This window comes from Pelophylax lessonae, assembly GCF_965119305.1.
Source record: "Pelophylax lessonae genome assembly, contig: HAP1_SCAFFOLD_694, whole genome shotgun sequence".
Lineage (NCBI taxonomy): Eukaryota > Metazoa > Chordata > Amphibia > Anura > Ranidae > Pelophylax > Pelophylax lessonae.
This window is the reverse complement of record NW_028119652.1, coordinates 45,474-61,850: the sequence shown is the minus strand read 5'-3', so window position 1 is coordinate 61,850 and position 16,377 is coordinate 45,474. Positions and strand designations below refer to the sequence as shown.

The window sequence follows — 16,377 nt, the reverse complement described above, 5'->3', positions numbered from 1 at the left end:
ATGTGAATATAATCCATTATTAACCGCATCTAATTCGCATAACATGTGAAGCAGACCGGCTTTCAAAGGAGCCTGTTCACACGTGTGGGGCGGTTTTAAAAAGTTTCCTGTGCAATTTTTGGTTCTGATTCAGGTAAAAATTTGCACCTGAACCGGTGAACAGAACCAGACTGCTGCACTAAAAATGCAGCCGCATATGTGTGAATCCAGACTAATTGTTTGTTTTTTACTTTTAATTTTTTTGTTTGAGAAATACTCTTTTCTTTTTTTATTTAGGCAAACGGGAAGCCTGTTCAGTAATCTTGGAGAACGGGAGAAAGACAAAAGTCTGCAGGAAGCAAAGAAAGCACAGTGGAAGCGTGAGCTAGGTACGGTACTTTGCCTTACCCTCCTTGTTGCCATAGCTGTTTCTTTGTTGAGCTGTGTACATAGGAAGAAACACTGATAGCTTCAATGGTGGTTTGACCCTGTTCAAACAAAGAGGATGACTTTCCACTAACTAGCCTTTTGCTGGCTAAGCCTTAAAACCCTGTTCCTGTTTATAGACAGTGGCAATGCCTTTCCCGGTATGGCTCTGTTTCAGCCGGTCAGTGGTGGTTCGCTTTCTTGATATGGGGAACCTTGATATGTGTTCAAACATAATAATATTTATTGAATGTATTACTGCAGACAGGAGTTGTTGGAGACTAAAGACATGCTTCAGCAGCTAGTCTGAGATTGCAAACACATTACAAGAATCTGCTGGAAGTTTACTGCCACTAAAACCCCTTTACAAATTGGTTGATCCCCATTTGTACTACTTACCGCCCTGACAGTGAAAAACCCCCTACGCAGCTTAAGGTTAAACCTCTTCTCCTCTAATCTCATTGTGTAGCCACGTGTCCTCTTACACTCTCTTAGACTACATTTTTATTTCCTATGCTGAGATCGCCATTGAGGTATTTGTAAATTGCTATCATGTCCCCTCTCAGGCGTCTTTTCTCCAGGGAGAATAAGATAAGCCCGTGTAATCGCTCCTCCTAATTAAGGTCTTCCACTCCCCTAATTAGTTTAGTTGCCTTTCTTTGGACTCTCCAGTTCAACACATCCCTTCTGAGGATTGGTGACCAGAACTGGAAAGAAAACTCCAAATGTGGCCGGACCAGGGTTTTATAAAGTGGAAGGGTTATAGTTTTCTCTCTGGAAAATATCCCCTTCTTTTGCATGCTAATATTCTGCCAGCCTTGGCAGCTGCAGCTTGACATTGCATGCTATTGCTTAGTCTATCTTCCACTAGGACCCCCAGATCTTTCTCCATCCTTGATTTCCCCAGAGGTCCCCCCCCCCCCCCACTGTGAGTAGTTTGCGTTTGTTTTTAGCCCCCAAATGCATTACCTTACATTTCTCCACATTAAACCTCATTTGCCATATTGTTACCCACTCTTGTTATTTTGTTCAGGTCCTTCTGTAAGATTTCTGTGTCGTGATGTCAAGTTATTGCCCTGCCTATTTTTGTCATCTGCGAAAACTGACATTGAACTAATAATTCCTCATCTATATTCATGAATGAATTGAACAGAATTGGTCCCAGGACCGAGCCTTTGGTTACTCCACTTACCACTCCAGACCAGTCTGAATACGCGTTATTTATCACCACCCTTTGGACACGCCCCTGTAACCAGTTTTCTATCCAAGAACAAACTTTGTGGTCAGTGCCTGTAGTCCTTGGCTTGTAGATTAAGCGTTTATGAGGAACTGTATTGAACGCCTTTGCAAAATCCAGATACACCACATCAACAGGCCTCCCCCTGTCTAGTTCACTCCTCACCTCCTCGTAGAATGTTAACAGATTGGTCTGGCAAGAAACGTCCCTTTGTAAACCCATGCTGATTACTACTAATGATACTGTTGTCCTCAGCAAATTCTTAGATATAGTCCATTATCCCCTCCAATATTTTTATACTGTTGATGTCAGGCTGACTGGCCTATAGTTTCCTGGAATATGTCTCTGCCATAATAATAATAATAATAATAATAATAATAATAATAATAATAATAATAATAATAATAATGACAATGAAAGTAAATTCAGCCTCTGTTCACAATGAGATGTGATTTTTCAATGTGAATAAGTAGAGTGACTTTGCAACTTTGGATGTAGTTAGCATATTTTACGGAGCCAAATCGCACCAATGTAGCACAGGAAACTTCCAAAATTGCACCACACAGTCGTGTTGATGTGAACGGGCATAACTGAAAATGTGATTTCCCGTCATGCGACTCAAGTCACATCTGACCTTTTACCAGTGTAAACCTGCACTTACACTGACTTGCACAAGACAATAAGGAGGAGGCATGTTACATTCTTCATGAAAAATGTTTTCATGAACCAGCTTTTCCTGCTTTTGGTATTCAATTAGGCAGGAATCGCATGGTTTTACAGTCTAGTACTTCAATTTTGCTGCCAGCATACATTTATAAAAAAAAAAAATCCTCTTAGGCCTGAAGATTATTTGTTTAAAACCCCCAAACGTTTTATTTTCTTAAAGCATAGATCTTGGGAAATTAAATGGTTGTAGTTCCAGTTTTTGTATATCATATGATATTGGTGCAAGGGTTTATCAGATGCACATTTTTAATTAAGATACTATATTTGTAGATGCTGGCTGCTTTACATCCCTTTAGTAGGCAAGTCTTGCGTACATTCACATGGTCATTTAGCACACACTGCAAATTCCTGTGGCTGGAATGACAGTTTGGGTGCAAGGAGCTGCAGCAACTCAGCCTATGCAAAGCAATGACAGGCAAAGGGCTGGCTGTCTGTGTCCAGCCATGATCATCTGTTCCTAACTACAGGTAATCACTGGCTGCCTGTATGAACAACTGCGAACAGTCAATTATAGTTTCAGTGGTCATGAGTTGAGTATGAGTTGTGCACCTACTGCTCCTTGCACAGGCCTGCAATTCCAACCTCAGTAATCTGCGGTTTCTTGTTGCTGCAATTCACTAAACTCTTGCTCACAACAGTTACTTTAAGCCCCCGTTCACACTGGGGCGACCTGTGAGGCGACCTGGTCGCCTCACAGGTCGCCTCCCATAGGGAAGCTGCGGACCCGTTCTGATAGGAGCGACACAAGTCGCTCCGACTCAGAAAAAGGGTCCGGAGCTTCTTTGGGGCGACCAGGAGGCGACCGCCATAGACTTCAACGTTACGAAGTCCGTGGCGGCCGCTCCGAGGTAGCGGCGCGCTGCTCGCACCGCGACCTCGGAGGTCGCGGTGCGAAGTAGCGTCGCCCCAGTGTGAATGGGGGCTAAATGGTTTTCTTTTGAAATGTATTTTTTTTATTTATTTATTTTTTTTTCATTCTAGCGGTCTCCTCCTCCAAAGCTCTGATCATTTTTTTTTGTGATCCAACTTGACATTTTCTAGTGCTTTTTTGTTTTTGCTTTCCTGTAGATGAACAGGTGGCTTTAAAGAAGCAACTGAAGGAAGCTGATCAAGAAGGAATCAATTTTAGGCATCGTGAGGGGATAGAATCTTCTGTTTTAGAAAGGACACCTTATTCTGATCTTCCAAAAGTAAGGAAGTGTACATTGACTTATTGTCTAGCAATTGCCTGAAGTCAGTGAAATTTGATGTTAAATGGCCCATAATGCCTGCAGCTACAGAAGTCACTTGGGGCTTAATATAATGCTCATTTTATTATTTATTAGGAGAAATAGGGTCAAAGATTTTTTGGTCCTACTTCACCTTTGAGTCACAGGAGGGTACTTAGTTCTGCACTCCTCCTATGACCTATCACTGAGCCAACAGCATGCTAAAGTCCGCAGTCAGCTGACGTCACTCAGCCAGTCCAGACTCTGGAGGGATCCCGACTTTCATGTTGGGAGGCACCCAGATGCCTAGGCGGCAGCTTTCTCTGCTTCTCTGTGTGCTGCTGAGAGCAATCTGCACCCACCCCCTGCGCATCCTGGCACTCTAGTCAGTGCTGGAGTGGCACAGCAGAGAGCTGTCGAGTGACAGTCATCGGCTCTCTGCTCAGAGTGATCATTGGTCTTTGATCACTCAGCTCTCTGTCTTGGAGGCGGCAGGAGTATTTGTGTGTTTTTTTTTTTTTTTTTTTATCTGTCCTACACTTCTTTTTTTAAATACAGTTGGGGAAATAATTATTGGGTCCCCTGCAGGTTTTTATCACGTGTATTTTTAATGATGGAGAACGAATATAAACCAAAAATCCAGAAAAAACACATGATACAAATGTTATTGAGTTGCATTTCAGTGAGATTAATAATAGGTATTTGGTTCCCTACCAACCAACAATAATTTTGGCTCCCACAGACTGGCTACAGCATGTGCTTGTGTTCTTTCTTCCATTCAAACCTTAACATCATGGGCAAGACCAAAGAGCTGTCAAAGGAAATTGGGGACAATATTGTAGACCTGCACAAGGCTGGAATGGGCTACAAGACCATCAGCAAGAAGCTTGGTGAGAAGGAGACAACTGTTGGAGCGATTATTAACAAATGGAATAAATACAAAATCACCATCAATCACCCTTGGTCTGGAGCTTAATGCAAGATTTTGCCTCATGGGGTCAGGATGAACATGAGAAGAGTTAGGGATCAGCCCAGAACTACACAGGAGCAGCTTGTGAATGATCTCAAGTTGGGGCCAAATTTCTTCTGCCCCCCCCCCCCCCCCCAAACAAACCATTAGTAACACAATAAACCGCCATGGATTGAAATCCTGCAGCACCCGCAAGGTCCCCTTCCTCAAGAATGCACATGTACAGGCCCATCTGAAGTTTGTCAATCAATATCTAAATGATTCCGAGAAGGATTGGGAGAAAGTGCTGTGGTCAGATGAGACCAAAATTGAGCTCTTTGGCATTCACTCGACTCGCTGTGTAGAAAAATGCTGACTTTGGCCCTAAGAACACCATCCCTACAGTCAAGCACGGAGGTGGAAACATTATGCTTTGGTTCTGTTTTTCTGCTAAATGTACAGGCCGACTTGAGGGGCAAATGAACGGGGCCATATACTGTAAAATCTTGGATGAGAATCTTCTTCCCTTAGCCAGAACACTGAAGATAGGTCTTCCAGCATGACAATGACCCAAAGCATACCGCCAAGGCAACAAAGGAGTGGCTCAAGAAGAAGCAGATTAGGGTCATGGAGTGACCTAGTCAGTCTCCAGACCTTAATCCTATAGAAAATTTATGGAGGAAGTTGAAACTTTGAGTTGCCAAGCGACAGCCAAGAAACCTTAAGGATTTAGAGAAGATCTGTAAAGTAGAGTGGACCAAAATCCCTCCTGGATGTGTGCAAACCTGGTAACCAACTACAAGAAACGTCTTACCTCTGTGCTTGCCACCAAGGGTTTCTCCACCAAGTACTAAGTCATGTTTTGCTTGGGGATCAAATACTTATTTTACTCATTGAACTGCAACTCAATTATAACATTTATATCCTGTTTTTGTTCTGGATTTTTGGTTGAAATTATGTCTCAATCATTTAAAATACACCTATGTTAAAAATGATAGACCCTTCATTTCTTTGTAAGTAGTCAAACTTACAAAATCTTCAGGGGATCATATATTTTTCCCCACTGTACTTGATTGTTCAAAGCCTGGCCACTGGCATCCTGCGATGGAGATTTTCATTGTTGAGCAATGTGTTCTTAGCCTTGCTGTTTAGTACAGTACAGTGTTATTTCTTTGACTAAATGAACACATTTATTAGTTGACTAAGGGGGGCGTGGCTTGATGGCAGACCGAGCGGATCACTAAACCCGGAGCTCTGTGCTTTCTCTGCCATCCTACAACCCATTCTGCACCGATTCCGCCCATTCTACCCCCAACAGCTTCCTCCTGGCTGCGTGCACCTTCTGAGCCACCACCATGGTGAAATACGGCTCGAACAAACCTCCTGCAGTGGCCGAAAAGCTGGACAAGTACTTCCAGCAAGATGGCGCTGACAGCCTCTCCTCCTCAGCTACCTCCTCGTTACCTCTGTTGGCTGCACGGGGTGACTTTCCGTCTCGGTCCCAGATTGTATCTTCTGCATCTACTGTCTCACAGCACGGCCCTGAGGACAGTCCAGATCCAATGTAAGACTACCTTGACTACAAAAATAGAAACTATATATAATATAATGTGTGTGTGTGTGTATGTATGTATGTATGTATGTGATATATTATTTTATATAATTAGACTTTTCACTCCTTTAAACAAGATGTGGAGAACCTGTATGACCATACTGGGGTTACAGAGAAGCGGATTAGCAATGTGGTGGATTCCCTGACCCCTCGAGCTGTGTCTGTCTGTGCGTGACACCTCCAGTGAACTAGCAGCACTCCAAGCCAAAGTGGGTGACTTAGAAACTGGGTCCTGGTGTAACAATTTGCGCTTTGTGGGTTTCCCTGAAAAGTCATAAGGGAATTCTCTAAATCCTTCCTATACACCTCCCTGAAAGACCCCCTCAGCTCTGAGGCTTTTCCGACTACATTTGCCATTGTGTGTGCACATTGTACACCCCTGCGCCCTCCTGTGGCGGGCGCTTCTCTGAGATCTATCATAGCCCGGATCCCTAATTTTCAAGATAAAGTGGCCTTATTGCAAGCTGTGAGAGTGTGGGGTGAATTGCGCTTTAATGGCCAAATCATTCACATATTTCCAGATTTTCCGCAGAAGTGGGACGCCAATACGCTTCCTTCACGTCCGTCAAGGCCAGATTATGAGATCAAGAGCTCCAGTATTCTATGGTACACCCAGCAAAGAATAAAGTCCTTTCTGCAGGCAAGGCCCATTTCTTCAGTTCCGTGGATGCCTCCTCCTGGCTGGATCTGAGTTTTGGATGCTCACAACGCTCTCAAAGATGGCGAGATTCCCCTCTTGCAACTCCTCATCCACTGACCTGTCTCTACCCTGGATGGTGGCCTATACTACTTCTCACCCTTATGACTACTCTATGACCTATGTTGCCTTCTTTATAGCATGTTGCTAGTAGCTGGTATTTGTTCCAGTGTAAAACTGACTCGGGGTCGCTTCTCCCTTCTGTCTTTACAGATTGGGCCAACCTCCCTGACCCTGATCAATATTTATGTCCCTCCCCCTTTCTCAGCAGAAATTGTGACCAAAATGTCATCACTCACACTAGAGGTCCGTTACTATACCTGGGAGACTTTTATGCAATCTCTGACCCCTCTATGGACCATTTGCAGGGTGAAGGGAAAATATTTCAAGCCCTCCTAGATTGGATACGTGTTAACGATTTGATTGATGTGTGGAGGTGGAAACATCCAGACGACAATTTACCTGCCATGCAGACTCCTTTCGTACCACGTCATGCATCGACCTAGCCTTCACCCCCTCAATTGACTCTTCCTTTTATTTCTACAACCGCTATACTTCCTCAGGGAGTCTGACCATGCCCCCTCCTGCTGGAGGTTAACCTCCCCCCCCCCCCCCCCAACTAGCCCGGCCTTGTGGCGCTTTAATTCCCAGTAGTTGGAGGATCAGACAGTTTCCGAAACATGCTCTGGGGATATACCTGAGTTCTGGAAAATAAATCTTAATACCACAGCCCCAGCTACAGAGTGGGAGGCCTTTAAGGTCTCATTCCGTGGAGCCTTTATGGCAGTGACTGGTATACTCTGAAAGAATAACCACGTGTGTACTGAAGACCTTGAGTATACCATGTTACAGGCAGAGGCTGCCTACAATACCGACCCCACACTCGTGCTGCCTGGTTACACACTCTCGTAGGAATTATGAGCTTTAGTTGGGTAAAAAAGTATTTAGTCAGCCACCAATTGTGATGAGAGAAAGAGGCCTGTAATTTTCATCATAGGTACACTTCAACTATGAGAGACAGAATGGGGGGGGGGGAAAGAATCCAGGAAATCACATTGTAGGATTTCTAATGAATTCATTGGTAAATTCCTTGGTAAAATAAGTATTTGGTCACCTACAAACAAGCAAGATTTCTGGCTCTCACAGACCTGTAACTTCTTCTTTAAGAGGCTCCTCTGTCCTCCACTTGTTACCTGTATTAATGACACCTGTTTGAACTTGTTAATATTATAAAAGACACCTGTCCACAACCTCAACAGTCATTCTCCAAACTCCACTATGGCCAAGACCAAAGAGCTGTCGAAGGACACCAGAAACAAAATTGTAGACCTGCACCAGGCTGGGAAGACTGAATCTGCTATAGGCAAGCAGTTTGGTGTGAAGAAATCAACTGTGGGAGCAATTATTAGAAAATGGAAGCCATACAAGACCACTGATAATCTCCCTCAATCTGGGGCTCCACGCAAGATCTCACCCTGTGGGGTCAAAATGATCACAAGAACAGTGAGCAAAAATCCCAGAACCACACCGGGGGACCTAGTGAATGACCTGCAGAGAGCTGGGACCAAAGTAACAAAGGCTACAATCAGTAACACACTATGTCGCCAGGGACTCAAATTCTGCAGTGCCAGACGTGTCCCCCTGCTTAAGCCAGCACATGTCTGGGCCCGTCTGAAGTTTGCTAGAGAGCATTTGGATGATCCAGAAGCAGATTGGGAGAATTGTCATATGGTCAGATGAAACCAAAGTAGAACTTTTTGGGAAAAACTAAACTCGTCGTGTTTGGAGGAGAAAGAATGCTGCGTTGCATCCAAAGAACACCATACCTACTGTGAAGCATGGGGGTGGAAACATCATGCTTTGGGGCTGTTTTTCTGTAAAGGGACCAGGACGACTGATCCGTGCAAAGGAAAGAATGAATGGGGCCATATATTGTGAGATTTTGAGTGACAACCTCCTTCCATCAGCAAGGGCATTGAAGATGAAACGTGGCTGGGTCTTTCAGCATGACAATGATCCCAAACGCACCGCCCGGGCAATGAAGGAGAGGTTTCCTAAGAAGCATTTCAAGGTCCCGGAGTGGCCTAGTCAGTCTCCAGATCTCAACCCTGTAGAAAACCTTTGGAGGGAGTTGAAAGTCCGTGTTGCCCAGCGACAGCCCGAAAACATCACTGCTCTAGAGGAGATCTGCATGGAGGAATGGGCCAAAATACCAGCCAACAGTGTGTGAAAACCTTGTGAAGGCTTGCAGGAAACGTTTGACCCCTGTAATTGCCAACAAAGGGTATATAACAAAGTATTGAGATGAACCTTTGTTATTGACCAAATACTTATTTTCCCCCATAATTTACAAATTCTTTAAAAATCAGACAATGTGATTTTTTTTTTTTTTTTTTTTTTTTTTCTCATTTTGTCTCTCATAGTTGTATACCTATGATGAAAATTACAGGCCTCTTTTATCTTTAAGTGGGAGAACTTGCACAATTGGTGGCTGACTAAATACTTTTTTTCCCAACTGCTTTGTCTTCTAGATCTCCCTAAGAAAAGCATGCTGTATACCTCTCAAAGTTTTTGGCCACGGCAATAAAGCTGGACGTTTGCTTAGCTTACCTGGTGCGTCCAGAATATGCACCTACATCTATTCCCTGAATTCCTATCTCTGTTGATACAGTGGTGGATACTCCCTGAAAAATTTTGGAAGCTTTCACAACTTTCTATACTCAAGTTTACAGCTCTACTGTTTAGTATACAGAGAATCTTTTAACGGCCTATCTGGTTTATATATATATCCCTTCCCTCCTTAAGTGAGAGTAGTAGTCAGGAATTGGATGCTGCTCTCACTGTCGAGGAAATGGAACTAGGGATAGCTCAAATGTCCTCTCTCAAAACACCTGGCCCAGATGGGTACCCCACTGAGTGGTATAGTAAATTAGTCATCTGTTGAGCCCCCATCTTTTTTGGACCTTCGATGCGGCCTTGAAGGGTATCCTTCCTCCTATCGTCATCCTCAAGCCACGGAAGGACCCGCTAGAGTGTGATGCTTACAGACCAATCTCATTATTCAATGTAGATGTAAAAATCTTAGCGAAGGTACTTGCCAATCGCTGGAATAAGGTGGTCTCTACTCTGGTGCAAAGTGATCAAGGGGGATTTATTCCAGGTCACTCTACAAGAATTAATATACGTAGACTTTTTCAAAATTTGCAGTACCCCCATGGACACTCCACCACTCATGTTATAGCCTCGTTAGGTACTTGTAAAGCATTTGACAGTGTGGAGTGGCCATATCTTTTTAAAGTGCTTCAGCTACATGGATTTGGATCCTGGATACTTGCTTGGATACAGCTCCTATAAAGCTGTAGGCCACGGTTCATGTCAATACTTTTATTTCCCCTACCTTTTTTCCTTTTCAAGAGGAACTTGCCAAGGATGTCCTTTTATCTCCAGTATTGTTTGCCCCGGCCACTGAGCCGCTGGCTGTCTGTATACTATCTTCATCCTCTATACAAGGCCTAATTGTTGGCACTATAGAGGAATGAATTTCACTATATGCAGATGACACCTTTATATACTTGGCTGACCCCTCTGCCTCTTTATGTTCCTTGTTGCAAGAAATGGAGACCTTTTGGTATTTACTCAGGATTCTGGGAAAATTGGGCCAAATCCAGTCTTTCTGTTGGACCCAGGGGCTGAGCAGGTGGTGCATCCGTTTTCACAACTCCAGATTACAAATTCCTTCCGGTATCTGGGAGTGAGTTCTTATGTACTAAACAACCCGTGCCCTGTCATTACTAAATTGCAACAGTCAACAAGCCAACGGATGGATCTACCATTAGATCTTATGGGCACAGTCAATTTGCCGAAGATTATTTTTTTTACCAAAACTCCTATATGTGATGGCCAACTCTCCATGTAAAACCCCAAAAATGCTTTTTAGGCTAATTGATTCCATTTGCATGAGTTTTCTATGGACTCGTCGTGCACCCAGGATGGCCTTGGAGATTTTGAAATTGCCCTCTCATTTGGCAGGTTTTTGGCCTTTCCCAAATTTTTATTTGTATTCCCTGGCTTCCCAGCTAGTGGAGATGCATGATTGGTTGCATCCACCTTTTTGCTTAATGCCTGTACTACAACTGAAGCTGCCATAGTTTCATCCTTTTGAATCCTTACATAATATTATTTATCGCAGGCAATTACCTACTTGCCCCGGGATGTCTATGCTGAGAACCACACTATCTCTCTTTAATACTATATTGACTCGCCTTTCTAAGGATGTATGGGCTGCGTCTCCTAATAACCCACTTTGGTACAACCCTATGTTGAATGAGCTTCTTACGATCCCTGATCTGCAGCGTTGGATCTCCAGCGATTAAATTTAGTGATCGACCGATATCGTTTTTTAAATTCCGAGACCAATACTGATCTTTTGGTCATCAGATATCGGTATCGGCCGATATCAGCTGGTATTTTCGGACATGTAAAAAAAATACATATATTTTTTTTTTTTTTTATAAAGGTACTCCTTGTGGAGGGATCTGGGGGTCTATAAGACCCCAAACCCCTCCTCGGCACTGAAAAGCATTCAAAACGCCAAGTTTGGCTGTTTTGAATGCTGTCAGTTTTTTTTAATTCGGCGCAGAGTACCCGGAAGTGATGTCATGACATCACTTCCGGGTTTTTTTACATAGAGACCCGGGTCTTTTCTTCGGCCGTGGAGGTAGGATGCCCAGGTCTCACGGGACGGGCGGGCCGTGGGAGGGGGGGAGAGAGAGACATCCCGCTCCTTGAATAGATGACATAGATGGGTTGTGTTGTACCCAGTTTGTTTTTGTTTTCCTTGTAAAATACTTGGAGACTTCAATAAACATATCTTTAAAAGAAAATGTTTTATTTGACTAAAACATTTCAGATAACTAAACCTAAATTTAAATTTGACGTAAAAATAACACTGCACTGCCAGGTAAGGAGTCCTTTTTCTTTTTCTTTTTCTTTTTCTTTTTCTTTTTCTTTTTCTTTTTCTTTTTCTTTTTCTTTTTCCCCCCCTATTTTAATGTTGGTAGTATATTCAAGTAATGTGTGCAATGGCATTACAAGCATAGATCCGACCTGCACCAGGCTTTGAACTTACACCTGAGCGGCTCTTCTCTTTGTTTGCAATGGCATTACAGCCAATAGAGTTTACAGTTAAAGTTGCACTTCTGTTTTTCCAAAAGCAATATTCTTTTTTTTTTTTTTTCTTATGAAACTTGGTCTTATTAAGCCATTCAACGGCTAAATCTGTATCTGTCGTGCATGTTCAAACCTTAATACCATACATAACAACATGTTTTATTCGATTTTTACTCCAGGAGTATTTAAAGAGTTTGGCAATTCTAGAGAAATGCTTAGTGTTACAAAACCTGCAAAAGTAGTCTGTATATGCAGTTAAGCATGCTTGTTATACCCATGGTGGAAAAGAAGGGGTTAATCCTCTGCATTATGTAAAAAGGCTGTCTTATCTGATCCTCCCCTTCACAGTCCCCAATCCATCTCCTGATAAGACAGAGCCTTTGGAGTCCCTCTGACATGCTCAGTTTTTGTGTGTATTGATAGTTAGTTTTTTTTTTTTTTTTTTTTTTTTTTTGGGGGGGGGGGGGGGGTGCATGTGATCAGCACTGTCCAGCAAACTCCTATAAGCTTTAACCAGTCACAAGACTGCTATTTACTGATGATGAGAAAAGGTATTTAGCAGTTTTATTTACTAAAATTACCTTTCTGTGTACTGTGGGAGACCAGATATAGTGAATGCAGGGTCCTGGGTTTACTAACCCTTTAAATAATGCATTGCAATTTAACTAAACCCATTAAATTGAATCCACTGAAATGTACTGATTTTCAAACCATAAATTAATAAACAATTCAGATGACCAAAATACAACTAAAAGTAAAATGGCGTTTTAGTCAAACTATGACTAAAACTAAATTGAAATTTGACGTCAAAATTGCTGGTACAGATGTCAGCTAGTATATACAGGAAGGCATAAACAATAGTGCTACTTTCATATACGGTATATGGATAGTTTTGGTAGTAAGCGGTCTCCTTTTTCGGTTTATAAACCTTTTCAATAATGCTATACTTTTACATTGCAAATCCCTTTCTTCTTTCTTCTTTCTTCTTCTTTCTTCTTTCTTCTTCCTCCTCCCTAAACCGCCATTTAATCCAGTTATGTATTCATTACATCATCATTTCTTGCATTTCATATACAGCAAGTTTAAGTACCTGCATAGTCTTTATTTACACCTCATATAAATTCTGTTAAACAGACTGGGACAGAGATAGCCAGCCCTCTTCATTTGTCAGGGTTCTATTTAGTGTTAGCAGTTGAGCAAAGCGGGGAAGCAAAGGTAATAAACTCAATATTGTGCGGCTGCTACTTCATTTTGGTTTAGGTATAACAGAAGTTAAGGAAATTATTTAACATTGACACTTATTAAATGCTGCTTCTTTTTCCAGAATACACCTCTGAATGAATACACTACTCCGGATTCCCTGTTTAAGACCTCCCCTGGCACAGAGACAACTGATTACTCACCTATTGATAGAGCATCAAGTTTCAGCTCTCCTGAGCTCCCCGCCGCGATCCGGAGTGCATTTGTTCTAGGGGTATGGTAACTGCATTCAGCTACTAAATGTGCTTGAGACATTATAGTCAAAAAGTGTTTGCAAATCTGTTATAAAGTAAAACTTTAGCATTGTGGAAAAAGTATTTAAAAAAAAAAAAAAAAAAAAATGTCCACTCGAAGACCAGCAACAATTCTTTGAAAAAAGGGAACCTACAATTGAATTTTTTTAATCCCAACCTAAATAGAAATTCCAAAATTTCTGATTATTAGGCTTATTTTATTTGGTGCTTTAATCATTCTTGTGATTTGTTGGGGGGCGCTTTCTTTTCCCCTTTTTCACATGAAAATCACACTTCCTGTCCTAGGATGATAACCATATTCATAGGGGTGATGTGTTGTGGTCTACAGCTAGGAACAATGGTGATAACAGAGCAACACAAGCAGAGAGCACAGGGAGTTGGTGGCTTACAAGAATTCAAGCACAAATTGTGTTTTATTTTTCATCCATTGAGAAACACGAGAAGTCTTTACCGTCTGGTAGAGTTGCATGGTTGTTAAAAAATCGATTTAACACCCCTCTCGATCTTAATCCAGCGTTTCCGCGATTCATGTAACAGTGCAGAGCAGTCCCGTGCTCACAGCTGTAAAAAAAAAAAAAAAAACAGGCAAAATTGCTCGGCGCTGAGAAATATAAAGAAACATTGTATCATTTGGTTCTTTCAGATCAAAGGGATGAACTTCATTATGCAAATGAGGTCAGTTTAACCACTTAAAGTTATGGAAAGTCGTGTGTGTGTTTTTTTTTTTTTTTTAACCTGTTATACTTACCTGCTCTAGGTAATGGTTTTGCACAGAGTGGTCCGGACCCCCTCTTCTCGGGTCCCTCTTCGGCTCTCCAGGCCTCTCCCTCTTGTTAAATCAGAGTTCCGCCTTCCCCTCCACCCCCTCCAATATTAGGACACTTACCTGCGCCGTATCCCAGAAGTGGGGAAGGGTACCTGTCAAAAAACAGGTACCCCCCCCCCCCCCCCCTAAAGGTGCCAGTTGTTGCACCGGGGGGGGGGAGCAAAAGAGAGGGAATTCCACTTTTGGGTGGAACTCTGCTTTAAGTGCCCCCACAGCAAGCAGCTTGCTATGGAGGCACCCAAGCCGTGTAACAGTTCCCTGTATCCATTGAGACACGGAGCCCTGGCCCCCCCCACCCCTCTCTCTCTCCTGATTGGCTGGCTGACTTTGACAGCAGCAGGAGCCAATCGTGCCACGCTGCTGTCTCAGCCAATGAGGAGGGGAGTTCAGGGCAGCTGGGACACTCCTGCAACATCACTGGATAGACGGGCTCAGGTAAGTATTAGAGGGGCTGAGGGGTGCTGCTGCACACAAGGTTTTTTTTTTTTTTTTTTTTTTATCCTGATGCATAGAATGCATTAAAGGAGATGTACAGCCAATGCTCGTTTGGCTGTACATCTCCTATGGATCACATGAGTGCAGTTCGTTCTGCACTCCTGTGACCCTTTTTTTGAGCAGAGAGTGGGCTGAAGTCTGCACTCTGCTGATGTCACAGATGTCGGTCCAGGCACTGTGTCATGACCAGAGTCGGGATCTGCCAGGTGCCTGGACCCTCTCAGCTAGCCACCAAGAGCTTGAGCTGGCTGTTCCCTGCCCTTCCACAGCTCAGTGCTTCAGTGAGCTAGGAGGGGGCAGAGCAGAGAGCTGCTCAGGGAGCTGTCAGAACTGAGCAATTCAGTTAGACAGCAGCCGTAACAGCTCTTACTCTGCTACGGAGTGAAACAACCCCACCCGGAAGCCGCCACACTACTTGACAGCTTGCACCAGCCATCCCCAGCTTTCATCCTCAGAGCAGCCTGGCACTCGAACAACTGATAAACTTCATCTGCAGCCGCTGTTCGCACCTTAGACATTTCTGTCCCACCCACATCAGCCGTCCTCCACAGAGCTCGAGTGAAACACACTGCTCTTCCGATGATATGTACTATCTTACTCCCTCAAGTGTGCGTATCCTTTTTTATTATTGTTTTTATCCCTTTATTTTACATTCGTATTTGTCCATTATTTTTACCTTAGCTGGTTGGCGCCCTCTTCCTCTACCTGTTCTCAGCCCAGTCAGCCTCCTCACAAAATGAGGGTTCAGAGACAGAACAAACGCTGAGGCAGTGCCTGCAACTCTGGATGTGGAAAATGCTCTGCAGATACCTTTGTACAGAATGGAGCCTGGAAATTGTCCTACATGGAACCCAGTAACCCAAGGTCACTTCAGGCTATCCCTGCAAAAATCAGTCCTGTGGGTTCTGAAAGCATTACTCCAAAACGATGAGGGTGACAGTGCTGAATAGCTGTAAGTAAAGAGACCAGCTTTAGCAATGACCTAGAGAAGAGTCTTGATAAGACAAAGTAGTAGAAAAAATGTGCTACCACAGAGCTGAAGAAAAGATGTCTGGCTTCCTAGGATGCTAGCAACAAACTGAGGCATGCTGATAGTACGGGGGTTATCCTGGGCTGGCCTACAGTTTGTGTGCCAGTGTCCTATCTTGTTAGTGGCTGTATAACCCAAAGGTGAAAGACTTCCTGTGTGCCTCAGTGGACGAAAAAGAAAACATATTGGTAAGGGTTTACTTTCCCATTAAACCAATTGCTTTGTACTGTGTTCTGCTTTTGTAACGCTATTGTCTGTATGTGACTTCTTTAAAACTACAGCAAAATGCCCTGTTCTGCAGTCAACATTACCAAGCTGTTTATTGTGTCTATATTTCAGGAAGCAGCACCACTAGATCATGCGTTTAGTGCTGTTAAACGGCAGCAGCAAAAGAAGTGGCTGGAAGAGCTGAACAAGCAAAGGGAGGAAGATGCGCTACGCAAAATGCAAGAGAAGCAAAAGATTCAGGAGGTACATATGAAAATGGATTACAGAGACATTCATATAAT

At 43.2% G+C, this 16,377-nt stretch overlaps 1 protein-coding gene across 1 annotated transcript in view; it reads left to right on the top strand.

The window, feature by feature from the left end:
• Window positions 1-276: 276 nt before the first annotated feature.
• Window positions 277-16,377, top strand: part of LOC309544036 (coiled-coil domain-containing protein 66-like) — a gene marked incomplete at both ends in the record, with an annotated part of 47,934 nt that continues 31,833 nt past the window's right edge. The window contains 4 exons of the mRNA XM_082276427.1: window positions 277-368; window positions 3,437-3,558; window positions 13,328-13,477; window positions 16,208-16,339. Coding sequence (XP_082132553.1) covers window positions 277-368; window positions 3,437-3,558; window positions 13,328-13,477; window positions 16,208-16,339 — 496 coding nt within the window. The remainder of the gene's footprint in view (window positions 369-3,436; window positions 3,559-13,327; window positions 13,478-16,207; window positions 16,340-16,377) is intronic.